The sequence below is a fragment of the Pelophylax lessonae genome (assembly GCF_965119305.1).
Source record: "Pelophylax lessonae genome assembly, chromosome: 2".
NCBI lineage: Eukaryota > Metazoa > Chordata > Amphibia > Anura > Ranidae > Pelophylax > Pelophylax lessonae.
This window is the reverse complement of record NC_138769.1, coordinates 640,638,344-640,660,478: the sequence shown is the minus strand read 5'-3', so window position 1 is coordinate 640,660,478 and position 22,135 is coordinate 640,638,344. Positions and strand designations below refer to the sequence as shown.

Sequence of the window (22,135 nt, the reverse complement as noted above, 5' to 3'; positions counted from 1 at the left end):
TTGGCCAGCACCAGTCCACCCCCTCTGTAAAGCTGACTACTCTGTAGTACTGGGCTAGGTGTGATAGGCTGACACTAGCATTGTGTTCTGGGAGAGTAGGGAATAACGCGCTATTTGCTGTTTTTACCCTGTAGTGACAGTGTCACTATAACTTTAAGTACTGAAAACTGGATTGGTACTTTCCTCTTTTTAGAAGTAAACCAGCCATTGATTGCTATGTTATGAAAATCCTAGTCTATGGCTGTTTTGTTGACCCTATGGCTTCAATGTTTTCCAAGTCCCTAACCTGAAAAATGTAGCAAGTAAAAAAATTATAAAAGAGTAAGATTTCCTTATGTGCATTTTTATTGGAATTAGTGAAATAAGAGGGATGGTTTGTCACAATTCCAGGTTTCACCAGCTTTAGGCCGTGCAGATTAAATCTGACACGAAGAAAGAGGAAGTTGCAGGAATAGGGAACCCTTGACAGTAATTCTTTAAAGCGGAACACTTGGTATACAGTACACAGGGACCAGGTCATCTATTGCTCAGGGCAAAGATGCCTAACAGCGCCCCTCCTCCCCTAAATATATGAGCATTATGTGTCAGCAAAAATTCCCTCCCACCCCATCAAAAATATTTGAGCACTAATCTGCATGGTTACTCCCATGTATAAATCCCTTTGCAAGTCAAAATTCTCCCTAAACAAATATTACCACTTCTGCCAGCTTGTAGGTAGCCAATCTCTATGCAGCACCCCCCCCCCACCTCACATGATACCACAGTGCTCATCCTGCCCACTCTTGTCCCGGTGATCAAAAACGAATATCTGATTATCTATTACAAAGTGAATTCAAAGTTTCCTGTTGTGTCAATGGGACAGTGGGTAGTTGTGTCTAATGTGTGCAGTACAATAATAACTATTTTTGCTTTTTTAATGACTTTTTTGTATTAGTTATGTTGTTGTAGCTTCGAACTACCAGAGGCTTTTCTCTCTGCAGCACGCAAGGCAATGACCAAGGGAAGGACTCCAATTATTATCGATAACACCAACATTCTGGCTTGGCACATGAAGCCGTATGCGGTTATGGTAAGTCCAGTCATGCTAGCATGGGGACATGGGGCAGTTATATAGACATGTGCCGCCATTTTTAGTGCAGTTGATTAGTGGCTTAGGCTGGTTATACATTGTACATTTTTACTTTAGATTTACTAAAACCATATAATATGAGGTCAAACCTAAACACTTTTAATTTGTATGTAATCAGATCCTTGCACTATATAGTTGAAGGTAAATCTAAAGTAAGTTGAATAAGAAAATTGTATAATGTATGGCCAGCTTAATCAATATGTAGGTAAATTGGATTATCCAAAGTTTCAGTAAAAACATTTTCTGAGTGTCTACCCATGACAAACACATTATTGGTAATCCGCTACAGAAATCAGAGGTGAATAGGTGTAGTTAGGGTGTTCTTTGTTTTGATTGTGTATAGTGAGGTTTACTTTACAGTGGATTATTAGTAAATTATGGGCACAAGAAATATATGGCTGTCAAACCACTTAATGACCAATTATCCGAAACGCAGGTCATCACTGTATAGTCATTGTGAGGGCCTTACTGAGGTTTAGCCAATAGAACACATCCCTTCACTATAGATATATCATTGGCTAATATTTACAGCACTTCAAGTGGAACTCTTAGCTAAATTCTGGCCATTGTGGAGAAGATTTAAATCTCTGTCTGGATTTTAGTGCAGTGTTCTCATTAGAAAATCATCTTCTCACTTCTGATCCAATTGATATACCTTTATAGGAAATTAGAGAAAGCTCTTCAGTAGGGACAGAGATAAAAAAAATTTCTGATCTTAGAAGTGTATGGAAGGGTTAGAGTCCCTGTCAGGTTTTACTGGGGAGCTCTTGTCTTAATGTCTAGTTCGCCAATGCTTTCAGGACATGAAGTAAGGAAAAAAAATCTCCTTTAAAAGTAAAAAAGAAAAGAAAAAAGAAACCTTTTTCTAATTTACTATAATAAAGCGATTTTATTGCCATCTGTGCGGTCTTCTCTCCACTTTCACTGGAACAAGAAGGGATGTGGGAGTTGGATAGATGTAGAGAATTGCTGGATCGTTTTAAACCCTCATCCCTTTAGCTAGTTAAAAGCATATATATGGACAGAATCCCCCAGATTGGGACTGTAACGGGTAACGACACAGGAGGGTATAGAAAAAAAGATAATTTATTAATGATAAACACAATATATATATATATATATATATACAGTAATTGGCAAAAGGGCCAAAAAATGTTACACAGTTGCACAATTTTGAGAAAATCGTTAAAAACTTGGGCGACTCTTTATATTGTTAGACCCAATGATCATTTTGACATGGGGGAACCTGCAGTATGGTTTTGAAGACCCTACGCGTTTCAATGACACTCTTCTTCAGGGGCCTCTTTAAACCTTGGTCCCAATTGGCTGTTTATAACTATTTTACACTGTTCTACAAAGACAGAGACAAAATTGTTAATTTAATATCATGGTACAAATTCTAATTATATATCATTTATTTTTCATTATATATTGTTCAGCTTATTTCACCATACACATACCATGTCTTTTTTGTCATTTGATCTGCAAAGAGTCGTCTTTAAAAACTTGATCGTTTTGGCGTTCTCCAGGGTCACATGCTAGGAGATGTGCACGGGGGTTATACTGGAGATTCAAATCACTCCTACTCAATCCAAAAGGGAAGAGAGAAATGGGTGAATCAGTACTGGATTAGGAGCCGAGATAAGGACAGAAACGCAGGACGGAACACCAAATCACTACACGGGGTCCATACCCAAGACGCACCAGCCCATCAAATCCGTCATTCTGAAAAGATTGCATTAGAGAGTATATATATTATAATTTTGTTTGTTGATGAAAGGGATTTCTTAATCAAGAAATAATAATATGGAGAAAATATATCTCTTAGCATATTAATATTTTAAACAGGTTTCTGGGATTTTTGATTTACATATCCCTGCATATTGGGTGGTCACCTAAGCAATATGCCTAGAAAATGAGTTTAAACAGTCCTAGATAAATATAATCTCACAGGGTATATATTATTCCCTTTGCAAGAGAAATCTGTGCATTCAAAAGAAAACCCACCTTATAATAGTGTGTTTGGCAGGAAAGGAGGCTTTGGAGGGGAGGACAGATCAAGAAATCACACTTGCAAAATGTTTTCAATAGCCATATGGTTTCCAAAGAAACAAAGGAACCGTCTATTTGGAATATAAAAATATATATCAAAAAATATGTATGTATCTATTCAAACAAAAGAGTGAATAAATGATCTTAGTCTGTATTTCTAAGAAGGAAATCAGACTGAGAAATATAGACATCTATGAATATATTCAATGGTTTGTATATTTCCAAATTACCTTTTGAAACTTATCAGGCCGCACGTAGGCCATCCGATCTCTGGCAATCTATGCCTTTGGAGATGGATGGCTGTGTGGGTCGGGATGGTCAAACTGACCGCCCTGTCCCCCTTTCGTGCGTCGGTGGGGGAGCAATGCGGATCGTGGTCCCAGGTTTGTTGACGGCGGGGTTGCCGCGGCGACGGTCGGAGTTTACGCTGACGTGTCGCGGCGCCTGGCCCCGATTGGTTGGCATCCCGTGGGGCCGCCCTCCGCACCGCCCCCTCAGGGGGCCCTCCCTGGACGCACACACCTGTTTCAGATCCGTTAATTCAGTCCAAGAACCTAGATAAAAAGACATCCCTCCCACAAATATTTAGGCGTTCTCATTCCACAGGAGGAGAGGGACACACACTTTGCAATCGGCCTGATAAGTTTCAAAAGGTAATTTGGAAATATACAAACCATTGAAGATATTCATAGATGTCTATATTTCTCAGTCTGATTTCCTTCTTAGAAATACAGACTAAGATCATTTATTCACTCTTTTGTTTGAATAGATACATACATATTTTTTGATATATATTTTTATATTCCAAATAGACGGTTCCTTTGTTTCTTTGAGAAACCATATGGCTATTGAAAACATTTTGCAAGTGTGATTTCTTGATCTGTCCTTTCCTGCCAAACACACTATTATAAGGTGGGTTTTCTTTTGAATGCACAGATTTCTCTTGCAAAGGGAATAATATATACCCTGTGAGATTATATTTATCTAGGACTGTTTAAACTCATTTTCTAGGCATATTGCTTAGGTGACCACCCAATATGCAGGGATATGTAAATCAAAAATCCCAGAAACCTGTTTAAAATATTAATATGCTAAGAGATATATTTTCTCCATATTATTATTTCTTGATTAAGAAATCCCTTTCATCAACAAACAAAATTATAATATATATACTCTCTAATGCAATCTTTTCAGAATGACGGATTTGATGGGCTGGTGCGTCTTGGGTATGGACCCCGTGTAGTGATTTGGTGTTCCGTCCTGCGTTTCTGTCCTTATCTCGGCTCCTAATCCAGTACTGATTCACCCATTTCTCTCTTCCCTTTTGGATTGAGTAGGAGTGATTTGAATCTCCAGTATAACCCCCGTGCATATCTCCTAGCATGTGACCCTGGAGAACGCCAAAACGATCAAGTTTTTAAAGACGACTCTTTGCAGATCAAATGACAAAAAAGACATGGTATGTGTATGGTGAAATAAGCTGAACAATATATAATGAAAAATAAATGATATATAATTAGAATTTGTACCATGATATTAAATTAACAATTTTGTCTCTGTCTTTGTAGAACAGTGTAAAATAGTTATAAACAGCCAATTGGGACCAAGGTTTAAAGAGACCCCTGAAGAAGAGTGTCATTGAAACGCGTAGGGTCTTCAAAACCATACTGCAGGTTCCCCCATGTCAAAATGATCATTGGGTCTAACAATATAAAGAGTCGCCCAAGTTTTTAACGATTTTCTCAAAATTGTGCAACTGTGTAACATTTTTTGGCCCTTTTGCCAATTACTGTATATATATATATATATATATATATATATATATATATATATATATATATATATATATATTGTGTTTATCATTAATAAATTATCTTTTTTTCTATACCCTCCTGTGTCGTTACCCGTTACAGTCCCAATCTGGGGGATTCTGTCCATATATATGCTTTTAACTTTCACTGGAACAGGAAGTGCTCTTGGTACAGAAACCAGTGCAATTCTGGTAAAGATTCTAAACCTCCCTGACTCCATTGAAAACTAAAAAAAAAAAAATGCTTTTAAAGGCTAACATTTTTCATGTCTTTGCTTGTCTTCAGGCACTGGAGAATGCATATCAGGTCATATTTCTGGAGCCTGACACTCACTGGAAGTTCAATGTCAAGGAGTTAACAAGGTATAGTCTTAATCTCAATTCTTTATTCTAGAGCAGAATGTCTATAAAAGATGAGAGTACATTTATTCTTTCAGGGTAGCTTTTCTGGCCTTACGTAACCCACTGCCCCTCTGCCCAAATGAATACTTACCTTTATCTGATGTCCGAGGCATGTCTTGCTGGGTTAGGTGGGGTCCAGGAAGGGGAGCTAAAAGTTTAAATGCACTTTCAAAACGGAGTTCCAGGTATGGATATTTTTGCATAGTTACACTGGACCAATAAAAGGATGGATGTTGCATACCTGGCCCGAAGCTGGAAATCTCTGTAATAGGCATTGCTATTTTAGTGATTTCTGCTGGTTTCTGGGTCGAGCCGCTGTCCTGCTGCAAACACAGGAGGCAGTTCACTCGCACAGGTGCCATTCAGAGGCATTTTCTCTATGAATGCAAAGAATTCTCAGAGTGGATGAGGTGGAGAGGCGGGGTAGTGACATGATTTCCACTTTGTCCATTGTCCAATCAGAGAATGCAGAGGTATAAAAATGCTGCCCATCTGTTGTAGTTTAGCTCTTCATTGCCATATGATTGTTAAGCTTTAAATATACACTATATTACCAAAATTATTGGGACACCTGCCTTTATACGCACATGAACTTTAATGTTATCCCATGTGACGGACCTCATGGTCACTGGGAATGAAAGACAGGCACTATATGTGGAGCCCTTGGAATACTGTTACTTTGGCTTCAAGTCCATGTCTCACCAAGACAGTAAGACTCATAGCAGATGCTAATATCAGCTCAATCACCTGTCTTCCAGACATTGTTTAATATGCATATGCTGATTTACTCACCTGTTATCTACTGTGGGTTCTGTGTTTACACTTATGATAATGTGTATTGTAATTCAGGAGCTCGAGGACGGCAGTCTGCTAGTTAATTGGCTCAGGTTGATTGAACCATTGTCAGCTATTAGTTACTGGTGGAAAAGTAACTGTTTGTTTTGGTTGTTCTTTAGATAATTAGTTCAGGTTAATTATATTTCTGTACACAATTTCATCTGCGTATGATAATAATCAGGCACCTGACGTGGTGGGGTAATCTGATCAGGAGGGGCATGTCCATCCTGTATATATTCAGTGTGAGTTGTTCAATAAAGGTTCCAGTTCTCTACAAGCTCCATCTAGTTTTGTATGGGGGGCAGCTAGAATATCTGATACCTATGTTCAAGACTGGAGGAAGCCGTATACTGACGGTGACAGAAGCCCACAAACACAGTGTGGGTCGTGGTTCTGTTACATAGGGTGGAGGAGCTTGACTGGCCTGCACAGTCCTGACCTCAACTCGATAGAACACCTTCGGGATGAATTAGAGTGGAGACTGCGAGCCAGGCCTTCTTGTCACAAGTGTGCTTCTGGAAGAATGGTCCGACATTCCCATAGACACACTCCTAAACCTTTTGGACAGCCTTCCCAGAATAGTTAAAGCGGTTATAGCTGCAAAGGGTGGGCCAACTCTGTATTGAACCCTACGGACTAAGACTGGGATGCCATCAAAATACACTGCTCAAAAAAAATTAAAGGAACACTTTGAAAAGACTTCAGATCTCAATGTGGAAAAATATCATGCTGAATATCTATACTGATGTGGACTAGGTAATGTGTTAGGAATGAAAGAATGCCACATTGTTTAATGGAAAGGAAAATGATTAACCTACAGAGGGCTGAAAGGCACCCTGAAAATAAAAGTGAAAAAATGATGCAGTAGGCTAGTCCATTTTGCTGAAATTTCATTGCAGCAACTCAAAATGGTACTCAGTAGTTTATATTGCCCCCACATGCTTGTATGCATGCCTGACTAAGTGGGGCAGGCTCCTTTTGAGACGACGGATGGTGTCCTGCGGTATTTTCTCCCAGATCTGGACCAGGGCATCAATGAGCTTCTAAACAGACTGAGGTGCAACCTGGTGGCATCAGATGGACCCAAACATAATGTCCCAGAGGTGTTATATTGGATTTAGGTTAGGTGAGTGTGTGGGCCATTCAATGGTATCAATTCCTTCATCCTCCAGGAACTGGTTGCATACTCTCCCCACACGAGGCCAGGTATTGTCGTGCACAAGGAAAAACCCAGGACCCACTGCACCAGTGTTAGGGTCTGACAATGGGTCCAAAGATTTCTTCACAATACATGACAGTCAGGGTGCCATTATCTATCCTGTAGAGGTCTGTGCGTCCCTCCATAGGACCCACCACCAAACTGGTCATGCCGAACAGTGTTACAGGCAGCAAAACGTGCTCCACGGCTTTTCTATACCCATTCACGCCTGTCACGTGCTCAGGGCAATTCTGCTCTCATCTGTGAAAAGCACAGAGCACTGGTGGCGGACCTGCCAATTCTGGTGTTCAATGGCAAATGCCAATCAAGCTCCACGGTGCCAGGCAGTGAGCACAGAGCCCACTAGAGGACATTGGGCTCTCAGGCCACACTCATAAAGTCTGTTTCTGATTGTTTGGTCAGAGACATTCACACCAGTGGCCTGCTGGAGGTCATTTTGTAGGGCTCTTGCAGTGCTCATGCTGTTCCTCCTTGCACAAAGAAGCAGATACCAGTCCTGCTGATGGATTAAGGACCTTCTCTGGCCCTGTCCAGCTCTCCTAGAGTAAATGCCTGTCTCCTATAATCTCCTCCATGCTCTTGGGACTCTGCTGGGAGACACGGCAAACCTTCTGGCAATGGCACGTATTGATGTGCGATCCTGGAGAAGTTGAAATGTCTGTACAACCTCTATAGGGTCTAGGTATCCCCTCGTGCTAGCAGTAGGGACACTGACCCTAGCCAAATGCAAAACTAGTCAGAAAAGATGAATATGGAAAAATATTTCAGTGGCCTCCATTCTGACTTGGAGGTTGTCTCATTGTTGCCCATCTGGTGCACCTGTTGTTAATTTCATTAACACCAAAGTATCTGGAACTGATTAACTACCCCCTCTGCTACTTAACTGACCAAATCAATATCCCAGGAGTTTAATTGATTTGATGCTATACTCTGATTAATAACTGTTCCTTTAATTTTTTTGAGCAGTGTACTTTTAGTAATATAGTGTACATTTGAGTATAACTCCACTTTCAGTAAAAGTGCTGTACTCCATAGCAACCAATCAGGAATCTTCTGATATGTCTGAATAAAGCTTAATAAGTTGGTTTGGGTTACTGTATGTATTTTCATGCTGCAGTATTAAAACACCTTCTGTATAACCTATAGTTAGAGTACAAGCTGAATTGCAGTGCAGCTTCTTATAACATTCCTTTCATGAGATCACCAGCGGGAGGCTGTCAGCAAGTCCCAGCCAATGATTCATGGCCAGGACCTGCTGATCGGCTGTGTACAATCACAGCCTAGAGCTATGTGCTGATAAACCACACAGAGCTGTTGTTGTAAAAACAGCACACTTCACACATTACCTATAAACTGAGCACACATTTAACTCCTTGATGTTAACCCCTTTTCCAGCCAGTGTCCTTAGTACAGGAACAGTGTACGATCACTGTATTAATGTCTTCCTTCCATTTGGATGGCCGAGCCATGATGATGTCACTCCCGCACATGCATGCGGGAGTCACTGTATTGGCACAGCTTACTCAATGGACTGCATACTCAACTCCCTTGAGAGCGCAGTGCATTTCTGCCGGTGAAGTCAACGTCAATGTAAATATCTCCTGAATGGTACACGCTTAAGAGATAATCACTGTACCTACAGCTAAACCTTATTATAGTCTTACCTGTAGGTACACAAAAAGCAGAGTTTACTGCTGCTTTGAACCCACAATGACAGTAGAACTTTAGATGGTGGTGGGGGGAAGGACATTATGAAAAGAGAAAAAGTTTAGACTTAAATAGTTGTACTGATATGAGGGGGATATGTACTGATATTTAATGCTGTAGTAAAATGTTAAACTGTTACCACTGTATTTTTCCCAAAATGGTCCATATGTGTATACTGTGTTTCATTAAAACGTTCCTGAAAAATCTATTTAAAAAAAATAGCCCTGAAACTTTCTATACCTGTAATTGTAGGAGAAATAGCCATGGTGTTCCCAGAGAGAAGATCCAACGAATGAAAAATATCTATGAGCACAATGTCACTTTCCGTAGCGTCCTGCATGCAGAGAAGCCATCTTAAACTGGAAAATTCTGCTGACAGGAAGAACAACTCCCCAGAGGGAGATCTATAGGCCAGAGAACTTTATCTCTATAGGTGTGGGGTAACTACAAATCCCAGCATCTCTGAGTCCTACACAGTGCTGTCCTTCATAAGGTAACTTCCAAATTGCATTCTTCATCCAGGGTACAAAGTATTGAGAAATGTGTAGTATGAGCGCTATGCTGGTTAAAAGGACTATGGCCAGCTGGATATATATACAATTTTAAATTCACTTTATCTCACTGTAAAAGTCAGTTTTTTTAACTTCATGCATTAAGATAAAAAGCCTTCAGTGTGTAGAAGCCCCCCCTAATACTTACCTGAGGTCTATCTAGATCCAGTAATGTTACAGGAGTGTCTCGGCTGCCTGGGACTCCCCTCCTCTTTGGCTGAGACAGCAGCACAGCACCATTGGCTCTCGCTGCTGTTAAAGTCAGTCAGCCAATGAGGAGATAAAGGGGGTGGGGACGGCCGCGGCTCTGTGTTTGAATGGACAGGGGACTGTGGCTTGGCTCAGGTGCACCCATAGCAAGCTGCTGGCTGTGGGGACACTCAGCAGGAGCACCGAAGAGGGACCCAAAAAGAGGAGGATCCGGGCAAGCTCTGTGCAAAACCTACTGCACAGATGAGGGAAGTATAACATGTTCGTTATTTTTAACTATAAAAAAAAAATAAAAAATCAAGACTCTAGTATCACTTTAAATGGTAGTATGATGCTAAGAATGAGTAGGCAATATAAAAAAAAAAAAAAAATCGAAGGCATAAATAGAAGATTGGGCATTTTTACTGAGGTGTGGCAATCCAGGTCTATTCACAGAACAATTATACTGCATATACATGCCCTTTACAAGCAGAGGCTGTATTCACCAGTGGTCTATCACTTATTCCACCCATCATTGAGTGCTTCTGCGTGTTCACACACTGATTGTTGCTTGTTCAATTTAACTGAAAAATATTTATAATGCACTTGAATTGGCTTTGAGATCCTGTTCACGCAATGAATAAGGACTAATGTTTTTCTGCAACTAGACTTACGCCAGTTGCTATGTTGCGGTAGAAACATTGGCCAGTTCAAAAAAAAAAAACATTCGACCTGTGTGTATGTCGGTCTGTCCGACAGAAGCCAGACAAACTAGACGTGTGAATAGGACCCTCCTGCAAATATTCTCTAACAAAGAAAATATTTTATTATTGAATTTAAGTAACCTGTGCTAAAATAAAATTTAGGGACTGCCACTGCTCTTTTTCCGTAAAATAATTCTGTCTACCTTGCTGAACGAACCTCTTGCTTCATATGTTAAAGCGTAACTTCACCCAGAAGAGGAAGTTCCTGCTTGTTTGTCTTCCTCCCCCCGTACATGGCACTTATTTGTAGGAGGAAGAGTAGGCACCTGGTTTTCCTGAGTGCAAGTTCACCCTCATCGCCCCCCTTTAGTCTTCAGCCTTGTGGGACACATCTCAAGTCCCAGAAGACTTCAGGATCATTCACAAGGTGCAGAGCGGCACGTGCATGTTTCCCATAGTTAAGGTCCTTTAAAGAATTGGCTCGGGTGAGGACAGCGCTGGATCCCTCGTCAGGTAAGTGTCCTTATATTAAAAGTCAGCAGCTACAGTATTTTTGGGGAGCAGACTGTAGCTCCTCTTTAAACCATGGATCAGAGACCAGTTTAGGTAACCCTATCTACATTCTTGTTGTGGTTCATTGATTAAAAAAATTGCTATAATGTGACCACACCTGTCTTTTTTTTTTTTTTAAATAAATCAGCAATGGTAGCCCCCTTAACTCTCATGGCAAGCCCCTTTGGCTTTTGGCACTCTTAGTAAGCTCTCAGTCCTTTAAGTGCCTGCATCTACTGTTATTTTTTTACAAGGCACCCAAAATCACCAAATCTGAAAACACTGTGCTGTGCACCTTGGGACCAGACCACTAAATGGAGAACAGAGGCCTGCGACTTTCTATCCTCCTGACTCCCACTTGCTTGTGAATATGCCTTCTCACACAGGAAACCTTGACAGACCCTAACCAAACTTTATCAATTTTGCAAAGTGCTATCGTGCAATATTCATATATGGACTAACAAGAGATGACAGCAAGATTTGATTACTGTTAAAAAGATGTTCAGACATGGTTTTTATGGTTGCTTCAATGTATAGTTCATCACTGAGCCATGCTAGGATTTGTAGTTCCCTAAATGCTGATGATTTCCTTTCTGAGCATTTAGTACAAGTTAATTAAACATGTCCTACAAATGATTTTAGAACTGCTTCTGAATGTTGGAATTAAGTTTTATAAAAATGAGAGACATTAAGAGAAATAATTGTAATAATGTTGTGAACTGAGCCTGTGGCATCTTATAAGGTCCTGTCACACATGTGGAAATTTGCTTGTTTCCTTCCATGTGGCAGACCTTTGGAGCTCACTATCGTAGTTGGAGCTCATAACCAATGTCTGAAATGTGCCATATAGCTTGATATGTGCTGGGCACTCAGGCTTTTACTGGTAAAAACAGCCTACCTAATGGCATCCTACCACCAACTGTTTTAATAAATGTTTCTGGTAGTTGTCTCAGTCTTGTGAGGATTACCAAAGGAACAACCAACAGAGTCCATAGTTATACAATCGATGGATTCACAATTGGAGCCAGATTCCTACTAAAGGCTTCAGGGCCCCTAAGATTCCTGCAACCCTGACAGACCCCAATAGTACTGAATAGGAGACAGTAAAATATTCCTAATGGCTTTAACTCGGAACATAATACAGAAATAGTCAGTTCATGAAAACACCTCCTTTATTCAGGTCTTTGGGATGAAGACAATTTTAAAGCTTTTGCGCTTAGGGGGTGTATTAATGGAAAAAAACGCAGAGATTTTTTTCCTAGGTGGAAACAGCATGTACATTCGTGCAAAAACTGCAGCACTTTCCTGACTCTATTTTGTATGAACAAAAAAAAAAAAAAAAATATTAAATCTGGAAAGAAAATAGCCTAACATTTATTATTGCCCCTATTCAAACGGGGCTTTTTGTCCCTTGTAGTTTCAAGGGACAAAAAGCCCTGCCAATTTTTTTTATAAATCTAGCCCTAAGTGTGTTCTTTTGTGCAGCATGTACTAATCCAATGACAACACAAAACTTCACTTATACATTCTCTCTTTGCACTTAACTTTATTTTGTATCTTTAACATGGGACAATAATGTTTTTTAAATAAAAATCTATTTGTATTTGTTAAAAAAAAAATTCTAATAAACAGATTTATATATTTTTATGTGTTGTAGGACTTTTATCTGCACATTCTGTAATTTCTACAGGCATCTGAAAAACAATAGTTATTAAAGGGGAATTCCAGTCAAGATTTAAAATTTGTCCATGATTAGTATGTTAACCACTTAAGCCCCGGAGAATTTGGCTGCTCAATGACCAGGCCCTATTTTGCGATTCGGCACTGCGTGACTTTAACGGACAATTGCGTGGTTGTGCGACACTGTACACAAATGAAATTGACGTCCTTTTTTCCCATTTTCCCACAAATAGAGCTTTCTTTTGGTGGTATTTGATCACCTCTGCGATTTTTATTTTTTGCGCTATAAACAAAAAATAGCGACAATTTTGAAAAAATAACAATATTTTTCAATTTTTTTATATGAAATTCTCAAAAAAAAAATAAAAAAAATGTTTAACATTTTAGGCCAATTTGTTTTCTGCTACATATTTTTGGTAAAGAAAATTGCAATAAGTGTATTTTGATTGGTTTTCGCAAAAGTTATTGCATTTACTAACTACGGGAAAGATTTATGTCATTTTTATTGTTTTTTTTTTTTTTTAACTAGTAATGGCGGTGATATGCAATTTTTTTTGCGGGACTGCGACATTGTGGCGGACAGATCGGACCCTTGACTGACATTTTTTACACTTGGGGGTACCAGTGACATTACTACAGGAATCAGTGCTATAAATATGCACTGTTACTGTAAAAATTACACTGGCAGGGAAGGGGTTAACAGTATAGGTGATCAAGGGGTTAAGTGTATCCCTAGGGGCACGATTCTAACTGTTAGGGGGCGTGGCTAGTGAAGTAATCACAGAGACATACGATCCTACATAGCAGGATCGCATAGCCTCTTGTAACTGTTAGCGAACCTCAATCAGGTTCAAAATAGATTTCTTGCTGCTGGATCTGATTAAATAGGTAATTAGAGTGCATGCACATGGATATCATAGACTGACACATTGTTCAGGTAAATGATACTACTTTTATTTCTAATGGACAGTATATTATATAGTTAGTAGGCGGTGTCATATGTTAGTACGTCATAAGCATAATACTGATTATTTGCAGCTTTCTGATTAGTCAGGTCCGTTATAAGGTGGTCCCTTTCGAGTTCATGAATGTTATCTTCTTTTGAAGGCACTGTGCCAAGGCTCCATCTTTCTTTTCACGTTCCATCTCGGTGGATGGGGGCGAGTAGGTATCTAGTAATGGCCATTTTGAGTAAGGACGACAGAGGAAAAATATATATGTACATGTAGAGAAAAATACACATAGAAAAATAGACATTTTGCTTAATTCACAAGTGTTCATCACATTCCTTCACACTCTGTCATTACTTCAGGGAGAATGACAGATGGCTGTGCTCGCTAGTAGACGCAATAACTTTTGTTGCGCAAACCAATCAAAATACGCTTATTGCGTTTTTTTTTTTTAACCACAAATATGTAGCAGAAAACAAATTAGCCTAAAATGTTAAATTTTGATTTTTACATTTTTTTTTTGAGAATATCATATAACAGAATGTGAAAAATATATATTTTTTTTTTCCAAAATTGTCGCTCTTGTTTTTGTTTATAGCGAAAAAAATAAAAATCACACAGCTGATCAAATACCACCAAAAGAAAGCTCGATTTGTGGGGGAAAAAAGGACGTAAATTTTGTTTGGGTACAGCGTTGCACGACCGTGCAATTGAACCTTAAAATAATGCAGTGCCGAAACGCAAAATAGGGCCTGGTCATTAAATCTTCCAGTCTTAAAGTGGTTAATAGACACAGCTCCTGATCTTCTTAACCCTTGGGTTATACTGCCCCTACAGGCATAGGACACTAGGCAGAAAAAAAAAAAGTCTGGCTATACAGTCCCAGGATGTATACTCCCTATCCCTGGTATAGGTACTCAGTTTTGTTTAAAGCAGTGTCAGAAGAATTACAACTCCACAGAGGTGGGTGCTGTGTCCGTCAATGGACATCAAAGACATGGATTTTACGGTAAGTACAAAATCCCATTTTCTCTTTCGTTCATTGACAGACACAGCTCCTGGTAAACAGGAGCTCAACCAAAACAACTGCCGCTCACCTGAAAAAAAACAATACACCCCCAAAGATGACCAGGTCCTCTAAACAGCAGCCTGCATAACCTTGCAGTCAAAGGAAGCATCCGCAGATGCCAACACATCCACTTTATGGAACTTTGTGAAAGTGTGCACCAACAACCAAGGGCCTGCCTTGCAAACCTGCGTCACTGACGCCTGATGACAAAAGGCCCAGGAGGCGATGAGCGCCCGAGTAGAGTGTGCCTTTATAGGGAAAGCAGGAACCCAAACTGTGATGGAATACGCCCGATCACCATCTGATCCATCTGGAAACAGTCGCAGAGGAAGCGGACAACCCCTTGCCGAGGCCCATCTGTAAGCACAAATAGTGAGTCTTTTTTCCTAAAAGACTTTGTAGCTGCCAGGTACACCTTAATCACCCAGACAACATCCAATGCATGTATGTTTTGGCGTGGGGCACAGGGAAGGCAACACAATGTCTTAATTCAAAGGTAAATCAGAGAAACCCTGAGGAACAATGGATGGGGCAAAGAACCATCTTATCACTGTGAACCACCAAGTAAGGTGAACGACAGGATAACGCTGCCAATTCCAACAACCTGCACGCAGAGATGAAAGCCCCCAAAAGGGCAAACTTCTGGGACAATGTAAGCAGAGGAATCACCCAAAGATTCTCAAAAAGAGGCTTCTGGAGGACTGAGAGCACCAAACTGAGGTCCCAAGGCAGCACCAGAGACCGCACTGGAGGGGTCAAGTGCCTAACTACCAAGAAAAGTATGCAAAGAGTATGTGGCCAAGGGCCGTTGAAAGAAGGCTGCTAAGGCCGACACCTGACCCTTGATAGTACTCAAGGCCAGTTTCTGCTCAATGCCCTGTTGAAGGAAGCTCAAGATCCGAGCCACCAAAAAAAAGGAAAAACTCCAAGAGACTAACACTATGCAATGCACATCTTCCACATACGATGGTAGATCTTCCTAGAAGTAAATTTCCTAGCATTTAACAGCGTTGAAATCACTGACTCAGCAAAATGTCTATTCATCAGCACCAGGCAGTCAACAGCCAAGCCGTCAAAGCCAGCGACTGTGAAGCAGAATGGAAGATTGGTCCTAGGGATAGCAGATCCTCCCTGAGAGGAAGCTTCCAAGGACAGTCAGTGACCAGCCGCACCAGATTGATGTACTAAGCACCGCTAGGCCAGGCTGGAGCCACCAAGATGACCAGAATTCCTTCTGCCTCGATCCTGCGTAGAAGTCTTGGCAGAAGCTTGAGAGGAGGGAATAACAAAAAAGATCCCGCGAGCAACCTACTAGTGATAAATTAATTGCTAAATTGCTGCAGACACTCCACTTCTCATACCAGTGTAAACAATAATACTTAAATAGTGTTGCACAATTGATTAAATAAATAAATATACTGCCAAACAATGAAAAAGATCAATGAAATAAATATAGCATATGTAAAGTGAAAACATGCAAAAATTCATATAAATACAAAGGTGCAAAATAATGAAGTGCAAATGCTGAAAAAGTTCCAATAATAAATCAATCAAATATATAAAAGTGCAAAATAGTAATATGCAAAAATGCAAAGAGAGTCCAGTGATAAATAAATCCAGTGAATAGTAGTGATGAAATAACAGTCCTATGACAGTGAGCTGGCCAACTGAAAGTGGCTAGTGCTTCCCATAGGTGACTGACCAGAGTGTCACAGTAAACCAACAACCGTGCACCCCCTTGTGAATGGGTGCTCACCTTAGAGCATATACGATAGAGCGTATATACAGGATAACTTAATATATATATCCATCCGGATCTCAATGACTCCTCTCATCCGAGACAACTTGGGCTGGTAAAACTCGTCCCTCATTGCAGCGTCATATATGAATAGAGAGCTCACAATAGTGCATGAAATCCTTAAAAACTTTTATTAAATGAAAAAGTAAACAATCACACTCACAAGTGTAGGTGCATATATGCACCTTCAACAGGCCATAACAGCAAACAGTCCAAATGTAACAGAGATGAAATCGTGGTGTTATAGTGAGAGACGCCGTGTGCGTCTGCCTGCTAGTGTATAACAGCAGCCGACAGTCTCACCGAATACTGACAAAGCATTCCGTCCGTCCGTCCTTGCCCCTCCCCTATGCGTGACGACACAAGGGACCACATGTTTTATCCCTCTGGATTTTGTGCAGAGGAAGGAGCACTCTGGCTAAGGCTTAGTCCAGAGTCAGACCCAGATAGTCAAGCTTTGTGTACGGAATCAGAGCAGACTTCTGAAAATTCAGAATCCAGCTAAATGCCTTCAAGATCATATAGTGATTTCCAGGTTTTCCACTAGAGCAGTAAGAGACTTCGCTTTGCAGAAGGAGGTCATCCAAGTAGTCCAGTAACGCGATCCCGCATTGGTGTAACAATGCTAGCACCAGGGCCAACACTTTCGTGAAGACCCGAGGAGCAGAAGCGAGACCAAAGGGTAACGCCACAAACTGATAATGCTCCTCCCCCACAGCAAAGCGGAGGGAGCACTGGAAACCGACACGTATTGGAATGTGAAGGTAAGCGTCCCTGATGTCGATGGAGGCAAGAAAAATCCCCCTGATGCAGGGAAGCCAACACTGTGCGAACGGACTCCATTTTTCACCCGCACAAAGCAGTTCAGCGCCTTGAGGTCCAGAATTGGACGCACATTGCCTTCCTTCCTGGGCACTGTAACCAGATTTGAGTAAAACCCCTGAAAACATTCTGAAGTTGGAAACTGGGACAATCACCCTTTAAAATAAAAAGTCTTGCACCGCCCCAAAAAGAGCCTGTTAGCGGACCAGGAACAGTTGCACGTTGGAAGGAAGAACCTTACCGGAGGGTAAATACAAAATTAGATCTTGTAGCCGGCCAAATTACCTCGTGGATCCACCTGACTTGTACCAGAGGAGTCCATGTGTCCGGGAACCAGCGGAATACGTCCCCCCCACCTCAGATAAGGGTGAGGGCGCACCTTCATGCTGAAGGGGCCTTGTCCGCGGGTCTGAAGAAGCCCGCACTTCACTTGAGCGGAAAAGGAAGGCCCACCTCTACGAGTAGGGTCCTTGCCCTTAGTAGCCTGCGGTAGAAAGGTACTCTTTCTCCTGTGAGAACTTTAATGTCATCATCCAGGGTAGCACCAAAGAGGCGATCTCCCTGAAAGGGAAGGCCAGGCAAGGCCTTTTTTAGAAGTCTGGTCTGCAGACCAGCATTTGAGCCAAAAAAAAAAAAACACGCCAAAGGACCACTGCAGAAACAGAGCCGAACCACTAGGGGAGTCAGCTCACCAAAGGCAGGGGGTAGCTACTCTTCCTTCAGGTCACGGCGCCTTAAGAGTCTGCGACTTCAGTGCCAAACGAACCAGGGTGTACATATTGCGGGCCATAGCTTCCGCCTTCCTGTCAGCCGGGTCCTTAAAGGCCAGGGGCTCTTCAACCGGAATCATGGTTGCCTTGTTTAGTCTGGAAAATGGAGGGTCTACCAATGGTTGGAACAGTCCACTTCTTAAGAAGGGACTCCTCATGGGGGTATCACCTAGCAAAATCGCTTAGGGACCCCAAGCGCCTGCTTTGGTCATCCCCACTATTTAGTGACAATCCGGTCAAAATAGGAGGGGAAGGGAACACCTTTTCTGCTCTGGATGGCTTGTGAATACCGAAGAAAACCTGCGCCTCTGCTGCAGCTTCAGCTGTGTCCTCCATCTTTAAGGTCTCACGCAGAGCTACAATCAGTGCGTTCATCAGTGCCTTTTCGTACGCGGTTGCAGAGGTGGAGGAATCCTCCTCACTATCTGAGGATTCAGGGTGCATGGTCGCAGACCCAGCAGGGTGACCCACATCTGCAGTGGCCAAATCAGATTCAGGATATAATGAGGCAGGGGGCGCTTTTTGCCAGCCCATCTCCCAAAAGCTACCTCCACCCAGGACCGCCGTCAGTGCATGGATGGATAGATGAAACTCAGAGGGCCCCGCAGCCTCAGAGAGGGGATCAGGTGAGGGAAATGTGCTCCAAGGACTCCATGAGTCACCAGGGGGACCCCACAAAAAAAGTTTAAACACTGGTAAGGGACAACCCCCACCGCTCTGGCAGCCCATCCAGTTGCCAGCCACAGGGCACCAATCGATCCTCAGTTGAGAGGACCACACCAGACTCGCCACCCTGCAGAAACCAGGCACCGCAGCTACCAGGAGAATCTGCACTGCACGAACGGCAATCAGGAAATGAAAAGATCCAGGAGTCAGCAGCAGGGGATGAGGAGGGACTTCACTATCGTAATCGTCGCCCAGAGAGCTCCACTGTCACGGCTGCTGCTATTTTCAATGGCAAACTTTTGAAAAATGGCCGCCGAGCTACACAAACATTAGGCACACAAGCTACAAGAAAATGGCGGCTCACAGGGACCCAGGAGGGATCCCTAGGACTCAGGAAACGGCACAGGGAGGAAGGGGGGGCCCTGGCAGGAGCCCCCACCAGATACAGCCCCCCCCTCAGCCAATCACCCCGTCACCAGCACAGCACCCTGCCCCCACCCTAGGTGGTGAACCAGGCCACCGCACAACCCCAGCATCAGTGAAAGAGGGGGGGGGCGAAGGCCCACAGGGACCACCAGACAGATGAGGGGGGTGCTTAATGGAAAGAGGTCTGACCGTCCCATGGAGGGCCCCATGTCCACCCCAAAACCCTCCAGGGGGAGAGGGGGGACAGTTACTTACAATAAGGCGGGCACCGCTCCAGACAGAACCTCCTCTCCATCAAAATAGGGGGGATGTTGTGCCAGGCGGAAAGCTGCGAATCGGGCCAAGACCTGGTTGTATGCGACCTCGCGAGTCGTTTAACTCGCAGGCCAGCCCCCGTCCAGTGAGGCTATGTCGTGGCCCACCTAGAGCAGAGCTGAGTTCTGCACGCGCTCGTTGGCCAGACTGGGGTGACCACTGGATCTAGATTATCCAGCCCGTCGCCCAGTTTGGCAGTTGATTGTAGATCTCACAGGAAAAAATCCAGGAGAAAAACATTAGATCTAAAAAGAAAAAAATTGCCAGGACCAGAGATCCCAGCAAGAATACCTATGGCAGACAGAGGGAGTATACCCCCTGGGACTGCCCATAGGCGTAGCCAGACTTTTTTTTCTGCCCAGTGTTCTATCCTATAAGAGGCAGTATAACCTAGTGGTTAAGAAGACCAGGAGCTGTGTCCGTCAATGAACGAAAGAGAAACTGTTTTTTTTTTTCTCATTTTTAATGTTTGCAGGGTAGAATTAAAGTATTAGACTTTACTTCCCCTTTAAGTATATTTTATTGTACAAGTGTATTTAATGTTTGTGCCACTTCTCCTAGACATGGTTCTGTTCCTAAGGTAAAACTATGGGCAAAACTTTTTTTTTCATTTTAGATAAGAGTAAGGGAGGGTTATAACCTGTCATATTTTTTTTTTCCCACCATCTGCGGAGATTTTCCTACACTTCCTGTCCCATAGCCAAACAGGAAGTGAGAGGAAAGCCCTGCACATTTCTTAGGGACTCCCAGGTCACCAAAAACTAGTGTCTCCATTGGAAGATTTTCCCTTTATTACTTTTCTGGGGACTTTTCTTTCACTTTCAATGATAATGGTAAACAGGACAAATAGAGAGGGGTAATTTCTTTAAATGGGGCACAAGCAGCAATAAAAACCTGACAGGTGTTCTAAATCCCTTTCCACTCTACACAAAACTGAAAAATATAATTTTGCCTTTTGTTATGCTTTAAAGCGTAACTCCACTTTTGTTGAGGAAAAAAAAAAACATTCCCCTCTGGGTGATCTCAGTACTTTACAAGGATTTTAACAAGCTTTGTTGCAGATTCCTACCGTTTGTTATTCTGAAGAAACCACTGTTTGTTTCTCTGTGCTGAGTGGGTCAAATGGGAGTGGTTTCATAATTATCTATCACCTGTAGCAGCTGCAGAGCACTAATGAGGAAATCTGCTAGGCCTGCATCCCTTTAGACGTGTTCCTATTGGGAGTATCTCACCAAAAATGATATTTTTGTTGCAGGGGATACCAGAAATCTGACTTGTATCTTAGTGCAGACTTCTGGGAAAATTGGTAAGCCAATCACACAAGCAGGATATTATGTTGCCGGGGTGTGGTCAGTATACATTCTGTGTACAGAACACCTCCAGGTAGCCTTATTGCATTTTCAGAAAATTACAACAGCTGCAGATTGAAAAGGAAAGGTAATTTTTTAAGAACATTCAATTACAATATGATTTGTGTTGCAATTGTATTCGCTATATTGTTTTTTCTTTATTTTCTATCCCCCACAAAAGTGGAGTTACTTTTTAAATACCAGCTATAGAGAACAGCAGAAACACCCATCGGGGTCTTCCTTCAGGGGTAAAACCACAGGAAAAGTTAGCAGTTTACCCCCTCCACCAAGTGAAACATCCTTTTTCTTCTCTAGTGACAAAGCAAGAACAACCAAGGTAGGGTGATACAGTCCTCTCTTACTAAACAGACCAGTTAAAGGGATTGTAAACCCTTAGGGCCCTTTCACACGGGCGCTCCGTATGTCCGCAAATCATCCTATTTTTTTGCGAATGATTTACGGACATAATGTAAGTCAATGGCATTGCGGATGTCAGCGGAATACCATCCGCTGACATCCGATTTTCTTCCTTTCAGTTCTGTTCCGTTTTTTGGAACGGAACAGAACCCTATTTTTCCTCCGTTCAAAAAACGGAAAGGAAGGAAAATCGGATGTCAGCGGTGTTATCCGCAATGCCCATAGACTTACATTATGTCCGCATATCATCCGCAAACGGATGGGATTATATGCGGACATACGGAGCGGATGACACAAATGTCATCCGCTCCGTGAAAAAAAAAAAAAAGTCCCGCAGCGGAGCAAAACACCGGAGCGGCCGTGTGAAAGAGGCCTTACATATACCTATTTAAGTGACTAACCTCAGGTGATGCACAGGGATTAAAAGATAGTTCATGTTTTTGTAACATGTTACATCCATGTTCAGGGTGTAACATGTTCTAAATCCGCCGGCGTCACGGGTGACGGGGGATCTTCTGCCCCCTGCTCTCGGTCAGAATGGCCGTGCAGGGCTCCACTCGCGTCACTCATTCACAGAGTTCCGTGACCCTTTGCGGCTGTTGGCTTCTATTTCTCAATGGACTACCATGATGCTGTTGAGCGTTGTGGTAGTTCATTGAGGCTTCCTGTTATTGTGTAACGGCTTAGCTGTACGATGTACAACTTAAGCTTACATATAGAG

General features: G+C 42.1%; 1 protein-coding gene across 1 annotated transcript in view; it reads left to right on the top strand.

The window, feature by feature from the left end:
* N4BP2L1 (NEDD4 binding protein 2 like 1) overlaps positions 1-9,740 on the top strand; it is a 42,191-nt gene extending 32,451 nt beyond the window's left edge. The window contains exons 3-5 of the mRNA XM_082244582.1: positions 981-1,069; positions 5,278-5,354; positions 9,409-9,740. Coding sequence (XP_082100708.1) covers positions 981-1,069; positions 5,278-5,354; positions 9,409-9,514 — 272 coding nt within the window. The 3' untranslated portion in view covers positions 9,515-9,740. The remainder of the gene's footprint in view (positions 1-980; positions 1,070-5,277; positions 5,355-9,408) is intronic.
* Positions 9,741-22,135: the final 12,395 nt, after the last annotated feature.